Below are 19,057 nucleotides of genomic sequence, written 5' to 3' on the forward strand. Positions count from 1 at the left end.
AGGCCTATCCTGGCCACCATGGGGCAGGGGAATGCTACCTGTCTGTGCTTGTGTCCCCCGAGCCCCCACCAAGGTCCTTGTCATTTTCCACATTTTGGGATATGCCCACATTTGGACATTTTGGGGCTGGGTTGGAAGGGCAGGTGTGAGGCCAGCTGGACAGGCTGTAGGGAGAAGACAGACCTTCCCGGCCTGCGGCCTGTGCAGGGAGCTGTTCTGAGCCTCAGCAGTGGTTGGGACAGAAAGAGGATCCGTGTTGGGCAGCATGCTCTTGGACACCCCAGCGTCAGACCCAAACAGTGTCCAGTGCTGGGTCCCCTCCGCCACCTCCAGGCCTGCTGCTTGGGCCTGTCCTGCACGGACTACAGCACTGTGTGGTGCCCACAAAGGCAGGTGACCGTGAAGGCTGCTGTGTGCACCCCTGTGCATACGGGCATGTGGGAGCCACACACGGCAAGTGTGAACTGTACGTCGAGTGTGTATTCTGCACACACATGTGCATGCCTGAGCACGCCGTGCAGCTTGGTCCCTCCCCACGGGCAGCAAAGATCAGATCCCAGACCATCTCCAGTAAACATTCGCCAGGGTTGAGACCATCCAGAGCTCCCACTCCACTGCAGGGGTGTCGGTAGCCTCCCTCGTTCCTCTGGGTGCCTCATGGGCACCCCCACACCTGAGCGTCGTGTCACATCCCTGGGGCACCCAGAGCCTAGGGAGGAACTGCAGCTGGCACGTCGGTCGGGCTCACCTGCACACACCTGGTGCTGACCCAGCCTCAGAGGCCCATTTGGTTACAGCCTTTCCTCCCTTGTTTGCATGCTCAGCCCTGCAATCCCCGCTGTGCCCTCTGTCCCCCGAGGGAGGCACCTGCTGTGTTAAGAGCCCAGGCAGGGTGTGGGCAGATCCAGGCTCAGGGTCCCTGAAGTTTCTGTCCTCAGACCCCGAGCAGAGCGACAGCCCAGACCTTCAAGTTGCACTGTCTTCCCGCAGTCCCCATCCTGGGAACCACCCACCCACCCCCGCCCCAGCCCAGCCCCAGGATGGAGAGCCGGCTGCTGCCCTCCTGGCTGGTCACCCTGAGCCTGCAGGGGTAGTCATGCCCGCACCCCCTCCCCCACTACTAACAGTCCTGCCCAGGGCTGGAAGATGTGTTTCTGTCCCTACTCCTAGGGACACCAGTACCACCTCCAGGCAGCTGGAGACCCCAGGACCCTCTAGCAGAGAAGTCCTGAGTGTCCTTTCTCTTTTCCAGGAAAGGGGAGGGTGCAGAGGGGCTTGGGCACAGCCAGCTAACAAGGTCATGGTCCGTGGTTGCTCAGAGCCTGACTGCCCAGGTCACTGTCAGCCAGAGAGCCTGGTGGGTGGCATCAGGACCAAAGAGCGCAAGGAGCACAAACCCACCCACCGGGCCCAGGAAAGCAAGGGTGTCCCCGGGGCCTCTGGGCTTGGCAGGTGAGGACATGTGACGATTTTGCTAAGCAAATCCTCTGCTCTCCCCTGCCCCAAGTCATCGTATCGGGGCCCCATTCTCTCATTCACCGGCCCCGCTGGAAGCTGGCACCTGCTATGCTAGGCTGGACTCTCCTGGGCCTCACGGCTCTCTTAGGCCTCGGGGCAGGCGCCCCACTGTGCTTATCCCAGCAGCTCAGGATGCAAGGGGACTACATGCTGGGCGGGCTCTTCCCTCTGGGCACAGCTGACGATGCTGGTCTGGGCGGCAGGATACAACCCAACGCCACTGTGTGCACTAGGTAGGGAGGTGGGGGGGGGAGCAAGGGAGACGGGGGGGGGGCTCGGGTCTGGGGGGCTCCCGAGTGGGGACAGGGTGTGGCCGCCCACAGCCCTGTGTGGCCCCAGGTTCTCGGCCCTCGGCCTGCTCTGGGCGCTGGCCGTGAAGATGGCCGTGGAGGAGATCAACAATGGGTCCGCCCTGCTGCCGGGGCTGCGTCTGGGCTGCGACCTCTTCGACACGTGTTCAGAGCCCGTGGTGGCCATGAAGCCCAGCCTCATGTTCATGGCCAAGGCGGGCAGCTGCGACATTGCCGCCTACTGCAATTACACGCAGTACCAGCCCCGCGTGCTGGCTGTCATTGGACCCCACTCGTCCGAGCTCGCCCTCGTCACCGGCAAGTTCTTCAGCTTCTTCCTCATGCCTCAGGTGTGCCCCCGACCCCCCGGGGCCCCCGGCCCCCGCCGGCCCCACCCGCAGGAGGCCCCACCTCAGGAGCTGGTCGCTGTCCCTGCAGATCAGCTACGGGGCCAGCACCGACCGGCTGAGCGACCGGCAAACCTTCCCGTCCTTCTTCCGCACGGTGCCCAGCGACCGCTCGCAGGCCGAGGCTATGGTGGAGCTGCTGCTGGAGCTCGGCTGGAGCTGGGTGGCTGCGGCGGGCAGTGACGACGAGTACGGCCGGCAGGGCCTGAGCCTCTTCTCCAGCTTGGCCAACGCCAGGGGCATCTGCATCGCACACGAGGGCCTGGTGCCGCTGCCGCCCGCGGGCAGCCTGCGGCCGGGCTCTGTGCAGGACCTGCTGCGCCAGGTGAACCAGAGCCGTGCGCAGGTGCTGGTGCTCTTCTCCTCCGCCCGCGCGGCCCGCGCCCTCCTCGGCGACAGCATCCGCCACAGGCTCTCACCCAAGGTGTGGGTGGCCAGCGAGGCCTGGCTGACCTCAGACCTGGTCATGACGCTGCCCGGCTTGGCCACGGTGGGCACCGTGCTTGGCTTCCTCCAGCAGGGCGCCCCCATGCCCGAGTTTCCGTCCTACGTGCGCAGCCGCCTGGCCCTGGCAGCCGACCCCGCCTTCTGTGCCTCGCTGGACGCTGAACAGCCAGGCCTAGAGGAGCACGTGGTGGGGCCGCGCTGCCCTCAGTGTGACCACATCATGCTGGAGGATGTATCTGCGGGGTTGCTGCACCACCAGACCTTCGCCGCCTATGCGGCCGTGTACGGCGTGGCCCAGGCCCTTCACAACACACTGCTCTGCACTGCCTCAGGCTGCCCCCCGCGGGAGCCTGTGCAGCCCTGGCAGGTAAGGGCAGGGAGCCCCCACGCCCACCGCCCATGCTCTGGAGGAGGAGTTTCCGTGCGGAGTTGGGGGAGTTAGGGCCGGAGGCAGCTGCTGGCCCAGCACTCCCCACCTGCTCCCACCCACCCCCCAGCTCCTCGAGAACATGTACAACATGACCTTCCACGCACGTGGCCTGGCACTGCAGTTCGATGCCAGCGGGAACGTGAACATGGATTATGACCTAAAACTGTGGGTGTGGCGGGACCCGACACCCGAGTTGCGCACTGTCGGAGTCTTTAACGGCCGCCTGAAGCTCTGGCACTCCCAGCTGTCCTGGCACACACCAGGGAACCAGGTGAGCCCCCCTCACCCAGGAACAAGCTCTAGCTCTGTCGGGGGGGATGGGTGGGGTCGGTAGGACGGGTTGGGGGGACCATCCCTAGTCTGGGGGCACGCCCAGCCAAGCACAACCTGAGCCCCGAGGCCCTGTGCCAGCTGCCTGTGTCGCAGTGCTCCCGGCAGTGCAGGGAGGGCCAGGTGCGCCGAGTGAAAGGCTTCCACTCCTGCTGTTACGACTGCGTGGACTGCAAGGCCGGCAGCTACCAGCGCAGCCCAGGTGAGCAGCTCTCCCAGGCCTGCCTGAGCTGAGGACGAGTGGGGACCCAGGACACGTGCGGTCTGTGTCCTGGCTCCACGGCCGACTCTGAGGCCAGAGCAAGTGGGTGGGAGTGAGGCCGAGGGGCCGGTGCCCCCCCCCAGTGCCCCTTCTTTCCTCCCACACCACAGATGACCTCCTCTGCACCCAGTGTGAGCAGGACCAGTGGTCCCCAGACCGGAGCACACGCTGCTTCCCCCGCAGGCCCACGTTCCTGGCATGGGGGGAGCCAGCCGTGCTGGTTTTGCTTATACTGCTGGGCCTGGCGCTGGGCCTGGTGCTGGCAGCCCTGGGGCTCTTCATCTGGCACTGGCACAGCCCACTGGTTCAGGCCTCAGGTGGGCCATGGGCCTGCTTTGGCCTGGCCTGCCTGGGCCTGGTCTGCCTCAGCGTCCTCCTGTTCCCTGGTCGGCCAGGCCCTGCCAGCTGCCTGGCCCAGCAGCCACTGCTCCACATTCCACTTACTGGCTGCCTGAGCACACTTTTCTTGCAAGCGGCCCAGATATTTGTGCGCTCGGAGTTGCCACCCAGCTGGGCAGAGCAGCTGCGTGGCCGCCTGCAGGGGCCCTGGGCCTGGCTGGTGGTGCTACTGGCTCTGCTGGCAGAAGCGGCACTGTGTGCCTGGTACCTGGTAGTTTTCCCGCCAGAGGTGGTGACGGACTGGTGGGTGCTGCCCACAGAGGCGCTGGTGCACTGCCGTGTGCGCTCCTGGGTCAGCTTCGGCCTGGTGCACGCCACCAATGCTGTGCTGGCCTTCCTCTGCTTCCTGGGCACCTTCCTGGTGCAGAGCCAGCCGGGCCACTACAATGGCGCCCGTGGCCTCACTTTTGCCATGCTGACCTACTTTATCACCTGGATCTCCTTTGTGCCTCTCTTTGCTAATGTGCACGTGGCCCACCAGCCCACGGTGCAGATGGGTGCCATCCTCCTCTGTGCCCTGGGCATCCTGGCCACCTTCCACCTGCCCAAGTGCTACCTGCTGCTGTGGCGGCCGGAGCTCAACACCCCTGCATTCTTCCTGGGAGATGATGCCAGAGTACAGTGCAGCAGTAGTACTGGGGGGCAGGAGACTCAGGGCAAAAACAAGTGACCCCCGACCCAGGGACCTCACCCCAGTGAACCCAGACTTAGCTGCGATGTCCCCAAACCAAGTTCCTATGAAGCAACCCCAGACTGTACCCCAGCTGCTGAGACCACCCCCAGCCCTCGATCCTGACTGCAGGCTGACTGCTGATCTTGACGCCACAGCGATCCTTGGACCTGAAGCACCCATTTGGGGCCCCAGAGCAGCTCTGCAGGTCTTAGACAAGCCCTGGCCAGGGCCTACCCGTGTGACCCAGTCCCAGTGGTCCAAAAAAGAGGCCCATAGAAAGATTCCTCAGGGCTCCTGTAGCTCATGCCAAGAGCTCAGGAGAGCCCGCAACCAGATCACCTGAAGCTCGCCAAGCTGGGCATTACTTGCCTGGCCAGGCCCAGCCTGGAGCCTCCAGTCAGCACCCCATCCAAGCATCATAGGAATGGGAGGTTAGTGGGTGGGCTGGAGCTGCTCTGACCCCTCTGCAGGGGCATTCCATCGACCGTGGGCCCTTAGAGTGGGACAGGAATGGTAAGTAGGGTGGGGTCCCACTTGGGGGAGGATGGGGAGCACACCCCACCTCCTCTTCTCTCCGTGGCCCGGCCTGAGCTGGTAAAATGGGGTCAGATGGCCAGCAGCACCGTGGACAGAGCCTGGGGTCAGCACCAAGGCCAGCACCCATAGCCAAGACCCCTGGAGCCAGGAGTTAGCACCACGGACAGAAGACCAGCCACTAGGACCCTGCCAGAAGCCAGGACCAGGGACAGAGCCCCGGTGCGGACCAGAGACCCAGAGGACAGCACCCGGCCAGTCCGTCAGCTCTCAGCCAGGCCCTGGGGAGGCTGGACAAGCCACCACACTCCAGCCTTCTAAGGTACCCCGGATAAGAGAAGAGACACAGACCACACATCCGTCCCATAAAATTAAATGCTTTTTAGTCTTTAAAATAGCATTTACACAGAAGCAGCTCTATTAACTATCTGGACGGACACTCCGACTTGATACAGTATCTACAGCGCAGATGTGTGCAGGCCAGAAACGCCAGGAAGGAAGCGGCGTGAGAGGGTGGGCAGCCACCCGAGGGCAGCAAGTAGGAGCGGGCTGGCTACCCCCTCTTCCCCACACCCTGCCCCTGCAGCAGCTGTGTGCATCTGGGCCCCTTGCCCCTCAGGGTCACATCCCCACCACCACCAGCCAAAACACGTCCCCCTCCCATCTACCCCCTCGCCAACCCTCCCACTTTCAGATGGGACCTGCGTCCCTGCATTCAGTCTGAGACCCGGTGGGGGCGGGGTGCTGGCCACCACCTCCCCCAGAGCACACAGGCCAGGCAATAAATAAATAAATTAGATCCCTACCCTGGGCATCCACAGAGGAGCCTGGGGGCTCTGATTCCACCTTCAAGAAAGGCCAACCCAGCCCAGGCAAGAGTGGTGGGGCCTGTGATTTGAGCAAAGAGGGGGTGCAGGCCCACTAGCCACTCCTCAGCTTAGTCTGGGGCTCTGTGCACCGCTCTTTAGGCAAGTGGGGGGGTCTCTGAGGCACACCCCAAGGGCACAGGGTCTGTACGGACACAAGCTGCTCCAAATAGGAATGGACGGACTGCTAAACTCAGATCATGGTGGTCTGGGCTGCCGTCAGCCCCTCGCCCAGCCTGCTCCCACTCTGTCCAGGCCTGGGCCCCTGACATGGCCCCTTGCGTGCATGGAAGCACAGGCTGGCCTGACCCAGGACAGCCACCAATAAGGCAAGCTCACACGAGCCCCAGAGACAATGCCCTCCTGCAGGACCACCGGCTCCCCCACCTCGGGGCCGAGCTGAAGGCACTCTCTCAGTCACATGATGTCAACAAAAAATTCACAGGGGTTTCCCATGGCCTTCTGGAAGGACTGGCGGCTACCTGTCAGCTCTGGGGGAACAGCAGCCAGCTCCCGGACAGGCGGCCCCCCTGGTGGCCCCCCCACCACTGAGTAAGCCTTTGTTAAGGGATACAGTGGGGGTAGCCCCGGGGCAGCAGCCGAGGCCTGGCTGTGTGGGCTGCTGCCCCGGCTGAGCTGGCTAGCCGGACGCTCCCGCCAGCTGCCACCACCAACCCCACTCGGCGCCGTGTGGTCTGACTCGCTGCCACTGCCCCCGGCTCCAGCCGCCCGGCGCTCCTTCTCACGGCCCAGTGCCCGCCGGCTGCTCCCGCCGGCGCTCCGGGTGGACCCGCTGCTTTTGCTTCCTGGAGTCAAGGACAGGGGACAGGAGTGAGATGCTCAGTGTCACGCCACATCACTGCCAGGGTGACCGGCCATTGCCAGGGAGACCAGGGACAGAACCTGATGGTCTCAAGCAGGGTGGGTGTGGGAGGGGGCAGCCATGCAGACAGGAGAGCAGGGCTGGCCCCACTCAGAGAAGCAAGAGCAGCAGCAGCAGCAGGCCGGGGGGAGGGGGGAGGCAGGGCGAGCAGACGCAGGCAGGCAGGGACACTCTGGGGCCAGCTCAGTGCCCCCCATCTCACCCCAATGCCTGATCTTGCAGCTGAGAGCCTGAGGCCCAAGTGAGGCCCCGTGTGCCCGGTGCTCCCGTTGGCCATCCTGGGCCCCCCACCCCCAAGACCCACCTTCCGTCCAGCCCCAAGGCCCTGGCCAGTTACTCAGCTCAGCCCCCGTCCTGGGCTCCCAGGAAGAGCGGGGACCCTGAGAAGGCCAACTGGCCGGGAACATGCCGAGAGGGACGCCGGGCGGGACCCTGGCTTACCGGCCCGGAGGGTCCACTCCGCTAGTCCTTCAGTCTAAGGCTTGCTCAGCACAAAGCAAGGGATAGCACGAGTTACACAGTGGGCCCAGCCCGGACACCCGTTCCCGCCTGCGGCGTGTGCCACCACCAGCCGGGCCTGAGCAGGATCTGCAGGCACCCGGCACCGGCCTCCTCTGGGCCACCGCTGCCCTCTGACCTGCTCTCCTCTCCCCCTCCCTGTCTGCCTCTACCAGGCTGACTGCCTGACCTCTGTCCCCTGGCTCCAGTGACACCAACAGCCTCAGGCCACTCCTCTAACAAGCCCCCTCCTCAGGGACGCCCCTGAGCTTCCTGCTCAGCTCTCCATACATCCTAGGGTGGGTCCCCAGTTGTCTGTGGGACTGTCCACCTCTGGCTCCAGGCCAGGTTGCAGGTGCTGGGGGCAGGTGTCTGTTCTCCATCACGTCCTGGGACCTCTCTGCCGTCCTTCCCCAGCCCATCTCCTGGCCTTTTGCTTCTGCTGCACCTGGAACATCAGCACCTCCACAACACACAGCCCCCAAGTCTGCAGAGTTCTCCCCATCCTGAACCACTCACCCCTTCCAGAAGTAGCTCACCCAGGGCCTCAGCACAGAGCAGGGAGGAGCGCACGGGGCAGGGGGGCGGGCACACACGGCAGAGCCAGGCGGCAGGGACAGTGGGGAGCTGGCACCCAGCATGCTGGCTCTCACCTTCGCTCTGCTGACTTCCTGCGCTGCCGCTACCATAGCTGAAGCCAGGGTCCTGGTACGCAGGTGGGAAGCAGGGCGGGGGGCCCGGGTACTGGTAGGGGTAGCCCTGACCCAGGGGCCACGGGGCGGCCGAATGGGGCAGGGGGGCCAGCGTGTCCTGATCCGAGGCCCCGCTGGAGCCGCTGTTGAGGTTCAGGGCTGCGAGATCTGGCGGGAGGGGTGGGTGGGTGAGGGCAGTGTGGGTGGGCCCTCGGGGGACCCCCGGCCCGCAGCCCCCCACTCACTGCTGCACAAGTCCCCGAAGACGTAGTAGCACTGCTCCGAGAAGGTGATCTTGTTGACCGTGTGCCGCAGGAAGCCCCGCTTCAGCATGCTGCTGGCGTACTTGCGAGCCTCGCGCCGCTCCTTGAAGCCCTCCACGTGCGTGTACAGCCAGTCCACCACGTCCGCCCCTGACCCGGAGCGCACGTCAGGGCCCAGAGCCTGGGGCCCCGGCCCACCCGCCTAGAGCCAGCCCCGTGGCAGCCCTCACCGATGACGGCGTTGGCGATGGTGATCTTGAGCCACATGCGGTCTCGGATCTCCAGGCCCGAGTCTGGCAGCTGCATGACACGCACCACGGCGCCCATGTCACTCTTCACCGTCAGAGGCGTCTCCTCCAGTTCTGCAAGGCACAGCCCCTGCCCTCAGCCCTGAGCAGCCAATGGCAGGGAGGGCTGGGATGGGCCGTGGGGCCAGCTGTGGGGACCGCGCTCTGGGTCGGGTCTGTGGTCACAGAACCCGGGCCGTGAGGCTATCCAGCGACTGTGGGCTCCAATCCCACCACAGCACAGACCCTCACAGGGGCGGGGAGCAAGGGGGGTCAGGTCTTTGTCCCCTACCCCTGCAGATGCTTCGTCAGGATCTTGGGCCTAAACCCAGGTGAGGCCACGCCCCCACTCCACCCCTGCCCCCCGCAGACCAGAGCCCCACAGGGAGAGGCCTCCTCCCCCCCCACTCCGCTCGCAGGGCTGTTAGTCGTGTTAGCTGCAGGAAAGCCAGGCGCAAGCCCTGCCTCTGCTCTCCGGGGGTCCCCAGGGCTGGCCTGACCCCTCCAGGCATCTTTCAACCCCACCACATGGCCACCCAGCTGGAAGGAGGGCACGCGGGAGGGCAGACAGACACGTGTCAGCCGCAACCGCCCACGCACAGGCCCTCCACTGCAACAGTGCTGGGTGGGCGCCCTGGGGCCTCAGGTCCCTGCTCCCCTGAGCTGCCACTTACGTGGAGCGCCGGGCACAGAGCTGGTTAGTGAGGAGGAGCTGGTGCGTGTGACGGCACTGGAGCAGGGGCTCGTACCATAGCGTGGCAGGGCTCCGGTCAGCGCCGCCGTGTGGGACAGCCAGGCGGCGGGGTCGATGGGCCGTACCGGGTCAGCTGGGTGGCCGCCGTGTGGTAATGGATGGACGGACAGACAGACGGATGGATGGCAGCGCACGATGGAGCACAGAGGCACAGAGGAGAGGACCTTCAGGCTGGGCAGGCGCCCTCACCCCCCCTCCCGTAGCAGCCCTGCAGGATCACTCACCCCTCGGGATGGTGAAGTAGCTCCGGGGGGTCGGGTCCCAGCACTTGGCCACCGTGAGGCTGATGGGCCTGTGGGGTGCAGCGGGTCACACAGGCGAAGCTGCAGGGGCCCCAGTCATGCCCCGCCCACCCTCCACCTCACCCCGTCTGGGACACGATCTCCCGCAGCACCCGCACGGCGTCGTCGTTGCTCATGTTCTCGAAGTTGATGTCGTTGACCTGGGGGGTGACGGGTTCAGCGCGGTGGCTCGGCGAGCTGGCCTCGCGGCACCCCCAGCCCCTCCCCGCCGCCCCATACCTGCAGCAGCATGTCCCCCGGCTCGATGCGCCCGTCGGCCGCCACGGCCCCGCCCTTCATGATGGAGCCGATGTAGATGCCGCCGTCACCCCGCTCGTTGCTCTGGCCCACGATGCTGATACCCAGGAAGTGGTGCCTCTCTGCAGGGGCGAGGGGTGAGCAGGCGCCCCCTGAGGGGGGCAGCCCCGCCAGGGGACCCAGCACCCCGCGGGGGACCCCAAGAAGGCCTCACCCATGTTGAGAGTGACGGTGATGATGTTCAGGGACATGGTGGAGTCTGTGATGCTGCTGAAGGAAGAAGCCTGCAGGGCGACCCAAGTGAGGGCCGGGGGGCAGAGGCTTCATGGGATGCCCCCCGCCCCACCCCGGCCCGGCCACCACCTACCCGGTCCGCCTGCCGCAGGCGCTGCTTCCGCCGCCTCCGCTTGTGCTTCCGGATGAGCCGTGAGGACGTGCTCTGCTCCGTGGAGCTGCTCAGGCTGGGGCAGGGGAGGGGCGGGGAGGTTAAGGGCCTGGCCCAGGACTGCAAGGCAGGGGTGGGGTGGGAGACAGGACGCCCCCAGCCGGGTCGGCCTAGGACAAGCTGGGGTAGAGTCTGCCCAGGATTAGGCTCCGCTCCGGTGTGGACACGGCCCCACCCACGTGACCCGTATGGGCTCCGCACCTCCGTGCAGCACCACCCAGGCAAGACGAACACACAAACGCTGGGGAAGCCAGTGCACATGAGCACACACATGTCCATGTATAGATACACGCCTGGAATCGCACACCCCCACGCATGTGCACACATGCCATTACATATCTGCACACCCACATGCGACAGGACTGTGCACGTGCCTGCTCACACACCCATGCAGGCACACGCATTACACACACACAGGCATGCTTGTGCACACCTGGAATATGCTTGCACACACATCTGGATGCACCCACCCACGCACACCTGTAACACCCATGCACACATCTGCATGCATACACACCCACATGCACACACCCACCTGTAACGCCCGTGCACGCACACCCACGCACACCTGTAACACCCGCACACACACATCCATGTGCACACACACCTGTAACACCCACACACGTATATCTGCGTGCACACACACCCACGCACACCTACAGCACCTGCACACACACCCGCATGCACACACCCACGGACACCTGTAACACCCGCACATGTACATCCATGTGCACACACACCTGTAACACCTACACACGTATATCTGCGTGCACACATACCCACGCGCACCTACAGCACCTACACACACCCGCATGCACACACCCACGCACCGGCTTGTGTTGTCATCCTCATCAGAGTCGATGAAGCTGCTGGACTCGAGTTCGCTGCTCAGCACCGCAGAGGCACTGTCGGGGGGCAGCCCCAGGTCTCGCCGCCGGTCCCCCCTTGGGTGCCCATTGGTCCGGGCAACTGTGGGGACAGCAAGTAGGGGAGCTGGCCATGGAGTTCCCTATGTGGCCTTAAGCACCAACTGACCTGGGAGCCCGCCAGGTGACAGTGGGGCTGCTGGCGGGGGGAGTATCCCTGGGGTCCTGGGCAGACAGGCCTAGGACCTCCACTCTTGGACCCCCATTGGTTTGGGGGCACTACTTGGAGGAGGCAGGGTCGTAGGGTGCACCACGGGGTCCTGGTCATATCTCGGGTGCGGCTTCGTTACCTTCCTCACGGTTCCGCCGTCGGGCTCGCTCCCGCCGGTGGCTGACCAGAGACTCCGTGCCGGTCTCATTGTCCATCCCGTCACGGCTGCTGGCTACGTTGGGGCTGTGCCCACCAGAGAGGGTGGGCTGGGGCAGTCCGCGCTGCGACACCCTCCTGGTTCCCTCCCTCCTCTCCCACCCACACACCTGCCCAGACTGGGCCTTCCTGCCCGCCCCTCCTCCACCGACCACGGGTCCCTGGCTGGTCGCCTCTTCCCCTGACAGGCCTGGTAGGCAGCAGGCCCCTCAGGACCACCAGGCTCAGACCCCCCGCCCCGCCCCGTCCTTACTGGAAAGAGGGTGGCCGGGAGTCCCCGATGCCGCCTGTTCTCTCAAGAGGTGGGGGCCGGTCTGTGTGGCCATCCGTGCTCTGAGACCCGGCATCCGAGTGTGCGCCCTCGGCCAGGACCAGCTGCGGAGGACAGCAAGGGCTCAGGGGTAGCCGCCAGCCTGCCCCCCGCCCACACGGTCCAGCCCCGCCCAGCCCCCTCCCTAGCCGACATCCCATGGACTCACCCAGGAGACCACACGGCCGTTGAAGCAGGGCAGCTTGGCGTTATCATCGGAGATCTCCTCCTTCACGACCCTGTGGGCAGACAGTGCTGTGAGACCACGCGCAGGAGGGCTGGCTCCCACCAGCGGGCTCCGGAGGGAAGGCGCCCCCACACTCTCAGCCAGGGCGCGTGCCAGCCCAGGCTGTCCGGCCACATGCCCAGACGTCAGTCTGTGTGGATGCCCCTGCTGCAGCAATCCGATCTGGGGACCCTTGTCACCCTTCTGTGGACACCTCCCATGGCCCAGGTCAGAAGGAGGTCCAAACTCCCGCCCCTCGAGTGGCAGAGGGTCACCTCGTCACCCCTATAATGCGAGCGTCTGCCCTGCTCTGTGTTTCTGTGCCCAGGGAATGTGGCTGCACGACAGCGGGGCTCTATCTGGCTTCTTCTGGCTTCTGGTCACCTCCTCACCCCCCAGACCCAGCCCCACCCCAGAACAGGGCCTGATTCACAACAGGCCTCAATACAGACGTGAGGATAAGCAGACCACATGAGCACAGGCAGGCCGCGAGAGGAGGGCACGCAGACCTGAACGTGCACACGGAGGGCAGGCCACCGCCCGCCCGGCCCGTCCCCCTGGCCGTGGAGACAGAAGCAGACCCCACTCTCTGCAACAGCCCAACTCAAGTCCTGCAAGGACAGCCAGGCACAGGCCGCTGGGCCCACTGAGAAGTCCCAGCCTCAGAGGCCAGCAACCAGCCCCTGGCCTGGTGGTGTGGGGGTGGGGACGGTACCCAGGCAGGACACAGAAAGCCAAAGCAATGCTAACAGGGTGGTAAGCCAACGACACTGTGGTCAGACACAGGTGGGGCATAGGGTCAGCTGTCAGATCCACAGGGCTGAGGAAAGCAGCAGCCAGCATGGTTCACAAGGGCCGTGCGGTGGGGCAGGCAAGGGTTATGGCCCAGATGCACCCCACACTGTGGCCTCCTTGAGCCCCAGGGATCAGGGCAGGCAGGGCCAGGCCGGCAGCAGGAGGCACCCCAACGCCCTACCCTCCTCGAGCCCAGCCCTGCCCAACACAGTAGGATTTCCACATCGGGGACTCGGGCCCAGTAGAAAAACAGGAGCCAGGAGAACAGGCAGGAAGCAGCCTTGTGACCGGTTGAGCCTGGACACCGGGACTCTGCCAGTCCTGGGCAACAACAGGTGGCGGGAGGCCTCCACGGGGTGGGCACGCCACACTCCTCCAAGGGAGCGAGGCCTAGGTCCACCACCCACCACTCAGGCCCCAGGAGACAGGAGAGACAGGGCCAGCCAGGGCCGGAGGGGGCACCCTGCCAGTATCCCGCAGCAACCCTGACACACCCCTCTGCATGCCAGCCATGCAGGGAGCAGAGAGGCGGGCGGGTGGCAGGGCGAGAAGACCCTGCATCTGCTGCTCCAACCAACGCAGGCACCGACAGCTGAACAGAACAAGCCCCCCAGGGAGCCTGGGACCCAGCCCGGGACTCAGCTGAGGTCCCCCAAGAGGGGGCCGCCAGAAGAAGACCTAAAGGGGCCCAGCTGGGGCTCTGCCAGCTGCAGCCAACAGACAGCCGTGCAGCCAGCCCTCCTGGGGCCCAGCAGGCTGAGAGCACGGGCTGAGAGTGAAAGCAGCAGCCAAGACTCTGGAAAGATGTGGCTCCTGTTCCACGGCCCAGGTGGCCCAACTTCCCCTGCCACTGCCAAGCCCCTGCCCTTTCTGATTCACCCCAGGGCCAGCAGATGAGCTCCCAGCCCTCACTGCACAGAGCCTGCCTGGCTCCCCCAGCGGCCGATGGCCCACCTGGCCAGGGCCTCCAGGTGACCAATCACCCAGGGCTGCCCGAGCCTCTGTGCCCCCCACCCCTGCATAAATGAGCCCCCAGAGCCCAGAGTCCCTGCTCCCCTGCCGGAGGAACCCAAGTCCCCCAGCCCAGCGCGACAGGTCATCCCGTCTTCCACCTGGAGCAGCCGGGGTGCGGGGGCACCAAGACCCCACCCAGTTAGGCCAAAACAGCCAGCAGGTGGGGGTGGTGCCAGAGCCTCCAGGACAAGGGCACAGGTGCCTTCCTCAGGATGCACGATGCTGCCCACCACTGCCCAGCATAATCTCTGGGAGCTCCAGGCAGAGCCAAGGGCAGGGGAGGCCTCAGTGGAGCCTAGGGGAAATGCCTCCCAACAGCTCTGGGGCTCCCTCCCTGGCCAGGCCTCACCAGGGGGAAAAGGAGACCTCGGAAACAGTCTCTGCTGACCCTTGGGGCGCCCGCCCAGGGGCACACACACCCCCGCCGGCACCACGCCCCCAACCTCAAAATTCCTGGCGAGATCCCAGTTAGCCTCAAACTTGTGGCTGTCCGGCCCCGCCCGCCACCCCCGCAGACTCGCCCTGGCAAGGAATCTGCCCAGAGCAGGGCCCTTAGAGCCAAGCACAGCCACAGGGGGACCCCCAGGGCTCCCAGAGGCCACAGCATGCCATAGGCCAACCCTTGCCTATCTTCAGAGGCACAAGGTCCCCCCACGAAACTCCTGCCACGGAGCAGGAAGATGGCAGAGCAAGCTCATACGCGACAGAGGAGATCTCAAAGAGAGCCCCCCCCATGCCCCCACAAGTCAGGGATCCTCAGCTCCCACTGTGCCTCTGGCTGCCCCTTTCCCCCCAAACCCCCCGCCTCCTGACCCTAGAGCTCCCCCAGGCCGTGGCCCTGCAAGCTCCAGGACAAGGGGGTCACGGTCCTCTACACCCTGCCATACGTGCCAAGGGTGCCTCTCTGGACCTCCCAACACCACTGGGGGCGCTGAGCCCAGATGGACCGGCTGCAGAGGGCAGAGTGGGCCCTCGCCAGGGAGGCTGGGTCAGGCCCAGTCCCCACCCCTTGCCCCGCCACCCACAGACAGAGGGCTTCAGAGACCAGAGCTCCTGGCCCAGAGATGGAAGTACCCGGGCGGCTGCCAGGCAGATAAGCTAGGTGCCAAGTCTATCCAGGCCTGGAATCAGCAAGGCAGCCCTGGTAGCAAGGAACTCCAACCTCTGCCTCACATCAAAAAGCCCCAGACTCCTCCCTGTGCCACCGCCCGCCAGAGCCAAAGCTTGGCACCTCTGGGTCAGCCCACCATAGCCCCAGGGACCTTCCCCAGCTTTGCTGTGACCTGCATGGGAAAAATGAGAGGTAGGCACAGGACCCCCCACTCACTCAGCCAAAGATGGGAGTGGGACCCAGCGCAGAGCAGGTGGCCAGGGCCACACCTCAGACTCCCCTTTCCCTTACTAAGTGGCCAACCATGGCTGGGAACAGAGGCTCAGGGAACTCAAGGCCTGGCCTACAGTGGGATGGTAGGCTGGGGCAGGAGGCCCAGGCTCACCAGGGTGGTCCTCACAGCCCCTGATCTGAGACTACCCCTCTCATGGTGGGGCCACTGCCCAGCCCACCCAGAGTGGCCGAGAATGCACGCTCCCTCTCTGCCCTTCCCCAGTAGCAGTGGTTAGCAAGAAAGTCTAATTGTCCAAACTTCCCTCAGGCCTCCCAGAGAACTGCTGAATGGCCCCCGCTTGACCTGACCTGGGGCTGCCCAGGGTCCATGCAAACCAGAAAATCCAGGAAATGGCCTCAATGTCAAAGTCCCGAGACACACTCACACACAAGGACACAGGCTGCCTGAGGGCGGCCAGGCACACCTGCTCAGCCCATGAGGCCTCTAAGTACCCCACCCTCCCCCAGCATTGCTGAGCTGGGGACTCAAGTTACCACGGCTGTGCTGGGTCAGGCCTCAGACAGAGCTTCAAGAGTACAGCCGGCCTCCTGCTCACCGTCCCAGAGGCCCTGCCTAGTGCAAGCGGGAAGTCCCCTCAGCTAAGACAGCCACCACTAGGGCTGGACATGGGGACATTGACCCAGAGGCTTCTGGTGTCAGCAGATGATCCAGGCTGCTCCCAGGAACCCAAGTACTATGTGGCTCAAGAAGCACAGAAGCCCAACAGAAAGCGCCCTTCAGGTGGGGGGTGGGGGGGTGGGGGGTGACAACCCTTGGCCCCTAGTGATCCTCAACCTCTGCTTTACCCTCAGGACCCTGGAGGAGGGATCCAGGGGGAGGCTCTCTTGAGCCTCTGGAAACTTCCGCAGGCTTCTACAGACAAATCTGTGCTCACGAGAGATCACCTCTTTTCCCGTGCTAATTACAGGGGACCCACTGGGCAGCTAGGACCCTGCCCTCATCCCTTCCATCCCCTGCTGACATTCCTCTGACCCCAGGCCCCAGGAATCACAAGCCCTTCAGGTCAGCCCTATAAGCACCTGCCCTCCACAGAAGGGGGCAGGGGGACCCTGAGTCTGACAAGTGCCGAGCTCACCCTGGGGCACGGACCTTGACCACCGGCAAGTCAACACACTCAGCCACGCAGGCCCCGGCCCAGAGCGCGTGGAGAAACGAGGACCCCCGTCTCCCCACCGCCCAGCGCTCCCAGGCTCCTGGGCAGGCAGCCAGGGCCCCAGGCGTCCCCAGCTCAGGGCACAGCCAGGCTGGACGCACGGCACCCCCGGGGAGCGGAGGCACGGCGCCCGGTCACAGTCCCAAGACTCCCCGAGGCCCTGCCCCGGCGCGGACAGGTGCGGACACCCGTCCCCGCGCACAGGCCCCCACGGCCCACTGACCCGAAGTCCTGGTCCATGGACTTGAAGAAGAATTTGTAAGCGTGCACGGGCCGGTTGCTGAGCACGTTCTTGAAGTCGGCCAGCGTGACGCGCTCGGGCGCCACGGGCAGCTTGACCAGGTACGGCGTCTCCTCCTCGTCCATGTGATAGATGATCTTGGTCTCCGCCATGGCGCGGCGGCGGCGCGGGGCCCGCGCGGCGCTCCCGGCCCGGCCCGGGGCTCGGACGCCGGCGCCTCCCCGCTGCCGGCCTGCGCCCCGCCCGCCCGCCCGCCCGCCGCTCCCGGCCCGGCCGCTCCCAGGCCCCCGGCGCCCCGCCCGGCCGCCCCGGCCCCACCCGCCCCGCCGGCCCCGACTCCGCGCGCGCCCCGGCTGCTGCCCCGCGGCCCGCGGCCGCCCATCCGCCCCGGCCCGGGGACGCAGGCAGGGAGGGCGCGCGAGGCCCGGCCGCGTCCGCGCGCCCCGCCGCCGCCGCCGCCGCCGCCGCCCCCTCGGGCCGCGCAGTTAAAGGGACCGCCGGCCCCGGGCCTAAGCGCGCCCGCCGGGGGGCGCCCGAGAGCGGGCGGGGCCTGACGTCACCGGGCCGCTGGCGGCGCGGCGCGGGGCGGGGCTGCGCACGCGCGGAAGGGCCGGGGTGGGGGGGCGCGTAGGCAGCGGCGGCGGCGGCGGCGGCGCTGAGCTCCCGCCGCTCTCCCGTGCCCCGCCCCGCCCCCCTTCTCCCGCCCGGGGTCCCGGGTCCGGCACGCGGGACGCCCGCAATGTGTTCGGGCCGTAACCCCTGCTCGGCCTGCGGTGTCGGCCCGTGGGCGAACAGGCGCGCGTCCCCCGGAGGGAGAGGGCTGGGGAGCCCCCCCGGAAGCAGCCCTGCGGTCCGAAGGGAGACCCCGCCCCAGGCGACGCCAGGTCCCCCGCCGGGGCCCCCAGGGGTCGACCGCACCTCCCAGGAGTAGGGTTCCGCTTCTCCACCCCCTTCGCGAGCGCTCCGGGGCCCGTGGGTGCTCAGAGTCGGGGGGCGTCCCGGTTACATCGGCGGGCAGCTGGGGGGCAGCACGGGAAGCTGAGGTCCCTGCGTGCGGGCGGGAGCCAGAGACAGCTCGGTCCCGTGCCCGGACGCCCGCTGCGTGCCCGCGCGTCCTCTGCCCGCGCCACAGAGGCTCCGCGGAACGCGCGCCGAGCGCATGCGGGTGTTCGCGCGGAGGCGGGAGTGCGTGTGCGGCTGAAGGCGGCGGCCAAGTGCGCACGCACGTGTGCCCAGAGTGCCCCGGGCCAGGCGCTTCTGGCTGCGGGCGAAGATTCCCCCCCATCACCGCCTCTGCCGATCCAACCAGGCTGGGGTCCTCTGGGGACCAAGGGAGACCCAGAGCAGCAGCCCTGAGGCTGTGGAGGCTCCAACCACACGCTGACCCCGCTGGAGGTAGAGGGTCTCCCCAACCCCCACGAGGAAGACTTGAGGCTTGTAGAGGGAGTCCCACATGGTGAGAGTGAAGGCCGTTAGGACCCGAGAGTGATCATGGTGGAGGATGACTGATGCCCCTTGCAGCCTGTCCCGGCCGACACTCCCCCTGAAGCTGGCTGGAGCCTGGAGCTGTCCCAGATGCCTAGTCATGACCGTCCCTGGGCAGTGGATCAGCACAGGAAAAAGCGCATCAGTCCACCACTGACTGCGGGAGCCAGACTTTGAAGGAGAGTCCCTGAGCTTGGGCTAGAGACTGCCCCCAGGTCAGCCTAGGCCAAGGGCACTGACCTCCATCCCCCTAGGCTCTGGTGGGGAGATAGGACAGGGCTCTGTGAGATGGACACTCAATCAGCAAAGCATGCAGCGTCTCCCCTCGGGTCTTGGTTTCCACAGAGGTAATCTGAGGAAGCCAGGTAGCATGGCCTTGGAGGAAGGGTCTGCCGGGGCCTTCTGCTGGGGGTTTAGGGGAGGGAGACAGCCCCCACTCTGAGAGCTCCCAGGAGACCAGCATCCCCCAGGCCAGACACCAGTGACTGCTGGTCTCACAGATGCAGGTCTGATGCCCCCTCTGCACTCTGCTGCCCGCCCCCCAAACCTCTCTTTCTCGCATTGCTGCACAAGTCGTATGAGAGAGGCTGGTAGCCAGAGGCTAGAGACCAGTACCA

At 65.9% G+C, this 19,057-nt stretch overlaps 2 protein-coding genes across 4 annotated transcripts; one reads left to right on the forward strand and one right to left on the reverse strand.

Moving 5' to 3' along the window:
- Nucleotides 1-56: 56 nt before the first annotated feature.
- Nucleotides 57-5,694, forward strand: TAS1R3 (taste 1 receptor member 3). The gene is made up of 6 exons (XM_004781326.3): nt 57-1,751; nt 1,858-2,158; nt 2,247-3,029; nt 3,160-3,363; nt 3,504-3,624; nt 3,795-5,694. Exons 1-6 carry the CDS (start codon nt 1,567-1,569, stop codon nt 4,751-4,753), a joined length of 2,553 nt encoding a protein of 850 aa, XP_004781383.2. The 5' UTR covers nt 57-1,566; the 3' UTR covers nt 4,754-5,694.
- DVL1 (dishevelled segment polarity protein 1) lies at nt 5,652-17,195 on the reverse strand. 3 transcript variants are annotated; one of them, XM_013050390.2, is made up of 16 exons: nt 16,938-17,195; nt 12,290-12,359; nt 12,064-12,185; nt 11,734-11,837; nt 11,348-11,486; nt 10,440-10,533; nt 10,287-10,356; nt 10,055-10,194; nt 9,899-9,975; nt 9,758-9,825; nt 9,454-9,606; nt 8,723-8,854; nt 8,475-8,642; nt 8,191-8,397; nt 7,481-7,520; nt 6,830-6,962 (listed from the first exon to the last, which is right to left on the reverse strand). In XM_013050390.2, the coding sequence occupies exons 1-15, from the start codon at nt 17,105-17,107 to the stop codon at nt 7,510-7,512; spliced, it is 1,725 nt and encodes a 574-aa protein (XP_012905844.2). In that variant the 5' UTR covers nt 17,108-17,195; the 3' UTR covers nt 6,830-6,962; nt 7,481-7,509. The 3 variants fall into 3 exon arrangements, with proteins under 3 accessions (XP_004781409.3, XP_044919440.1, XP_012905844.2); XM_004781352.3 differs by lacking the exon at nt 7,481-7,520 and having other exon boundaries at nt 5,652-6,962; nt 9,529-9,606; XM_045063505.1 differs by lacking the exon at nt 7,481-7,520 and having other exon boundaries at nt 5,652-6,962.
- Nucleotides 17,196-19,057: the final 1,862 nt, after the last annotated feature.

The sequence above is a fragment of the Mustela putorius genome, unplaced genomic scaffold, assembly GCF_011764305.1.
Source record: "Mustela putorius furo isolate JIRA1106 unplaced genomic scaffold, ASM1176430v1.1 tig00003853_pilon_pilon_pilon, whole genome shotgun sequence".
Lineage (NCBI taxonomy): Eukaryota > Metazoa > Chordata > Mammalia > Carnivora > Mustelidae > Mustela > Mustela putorius.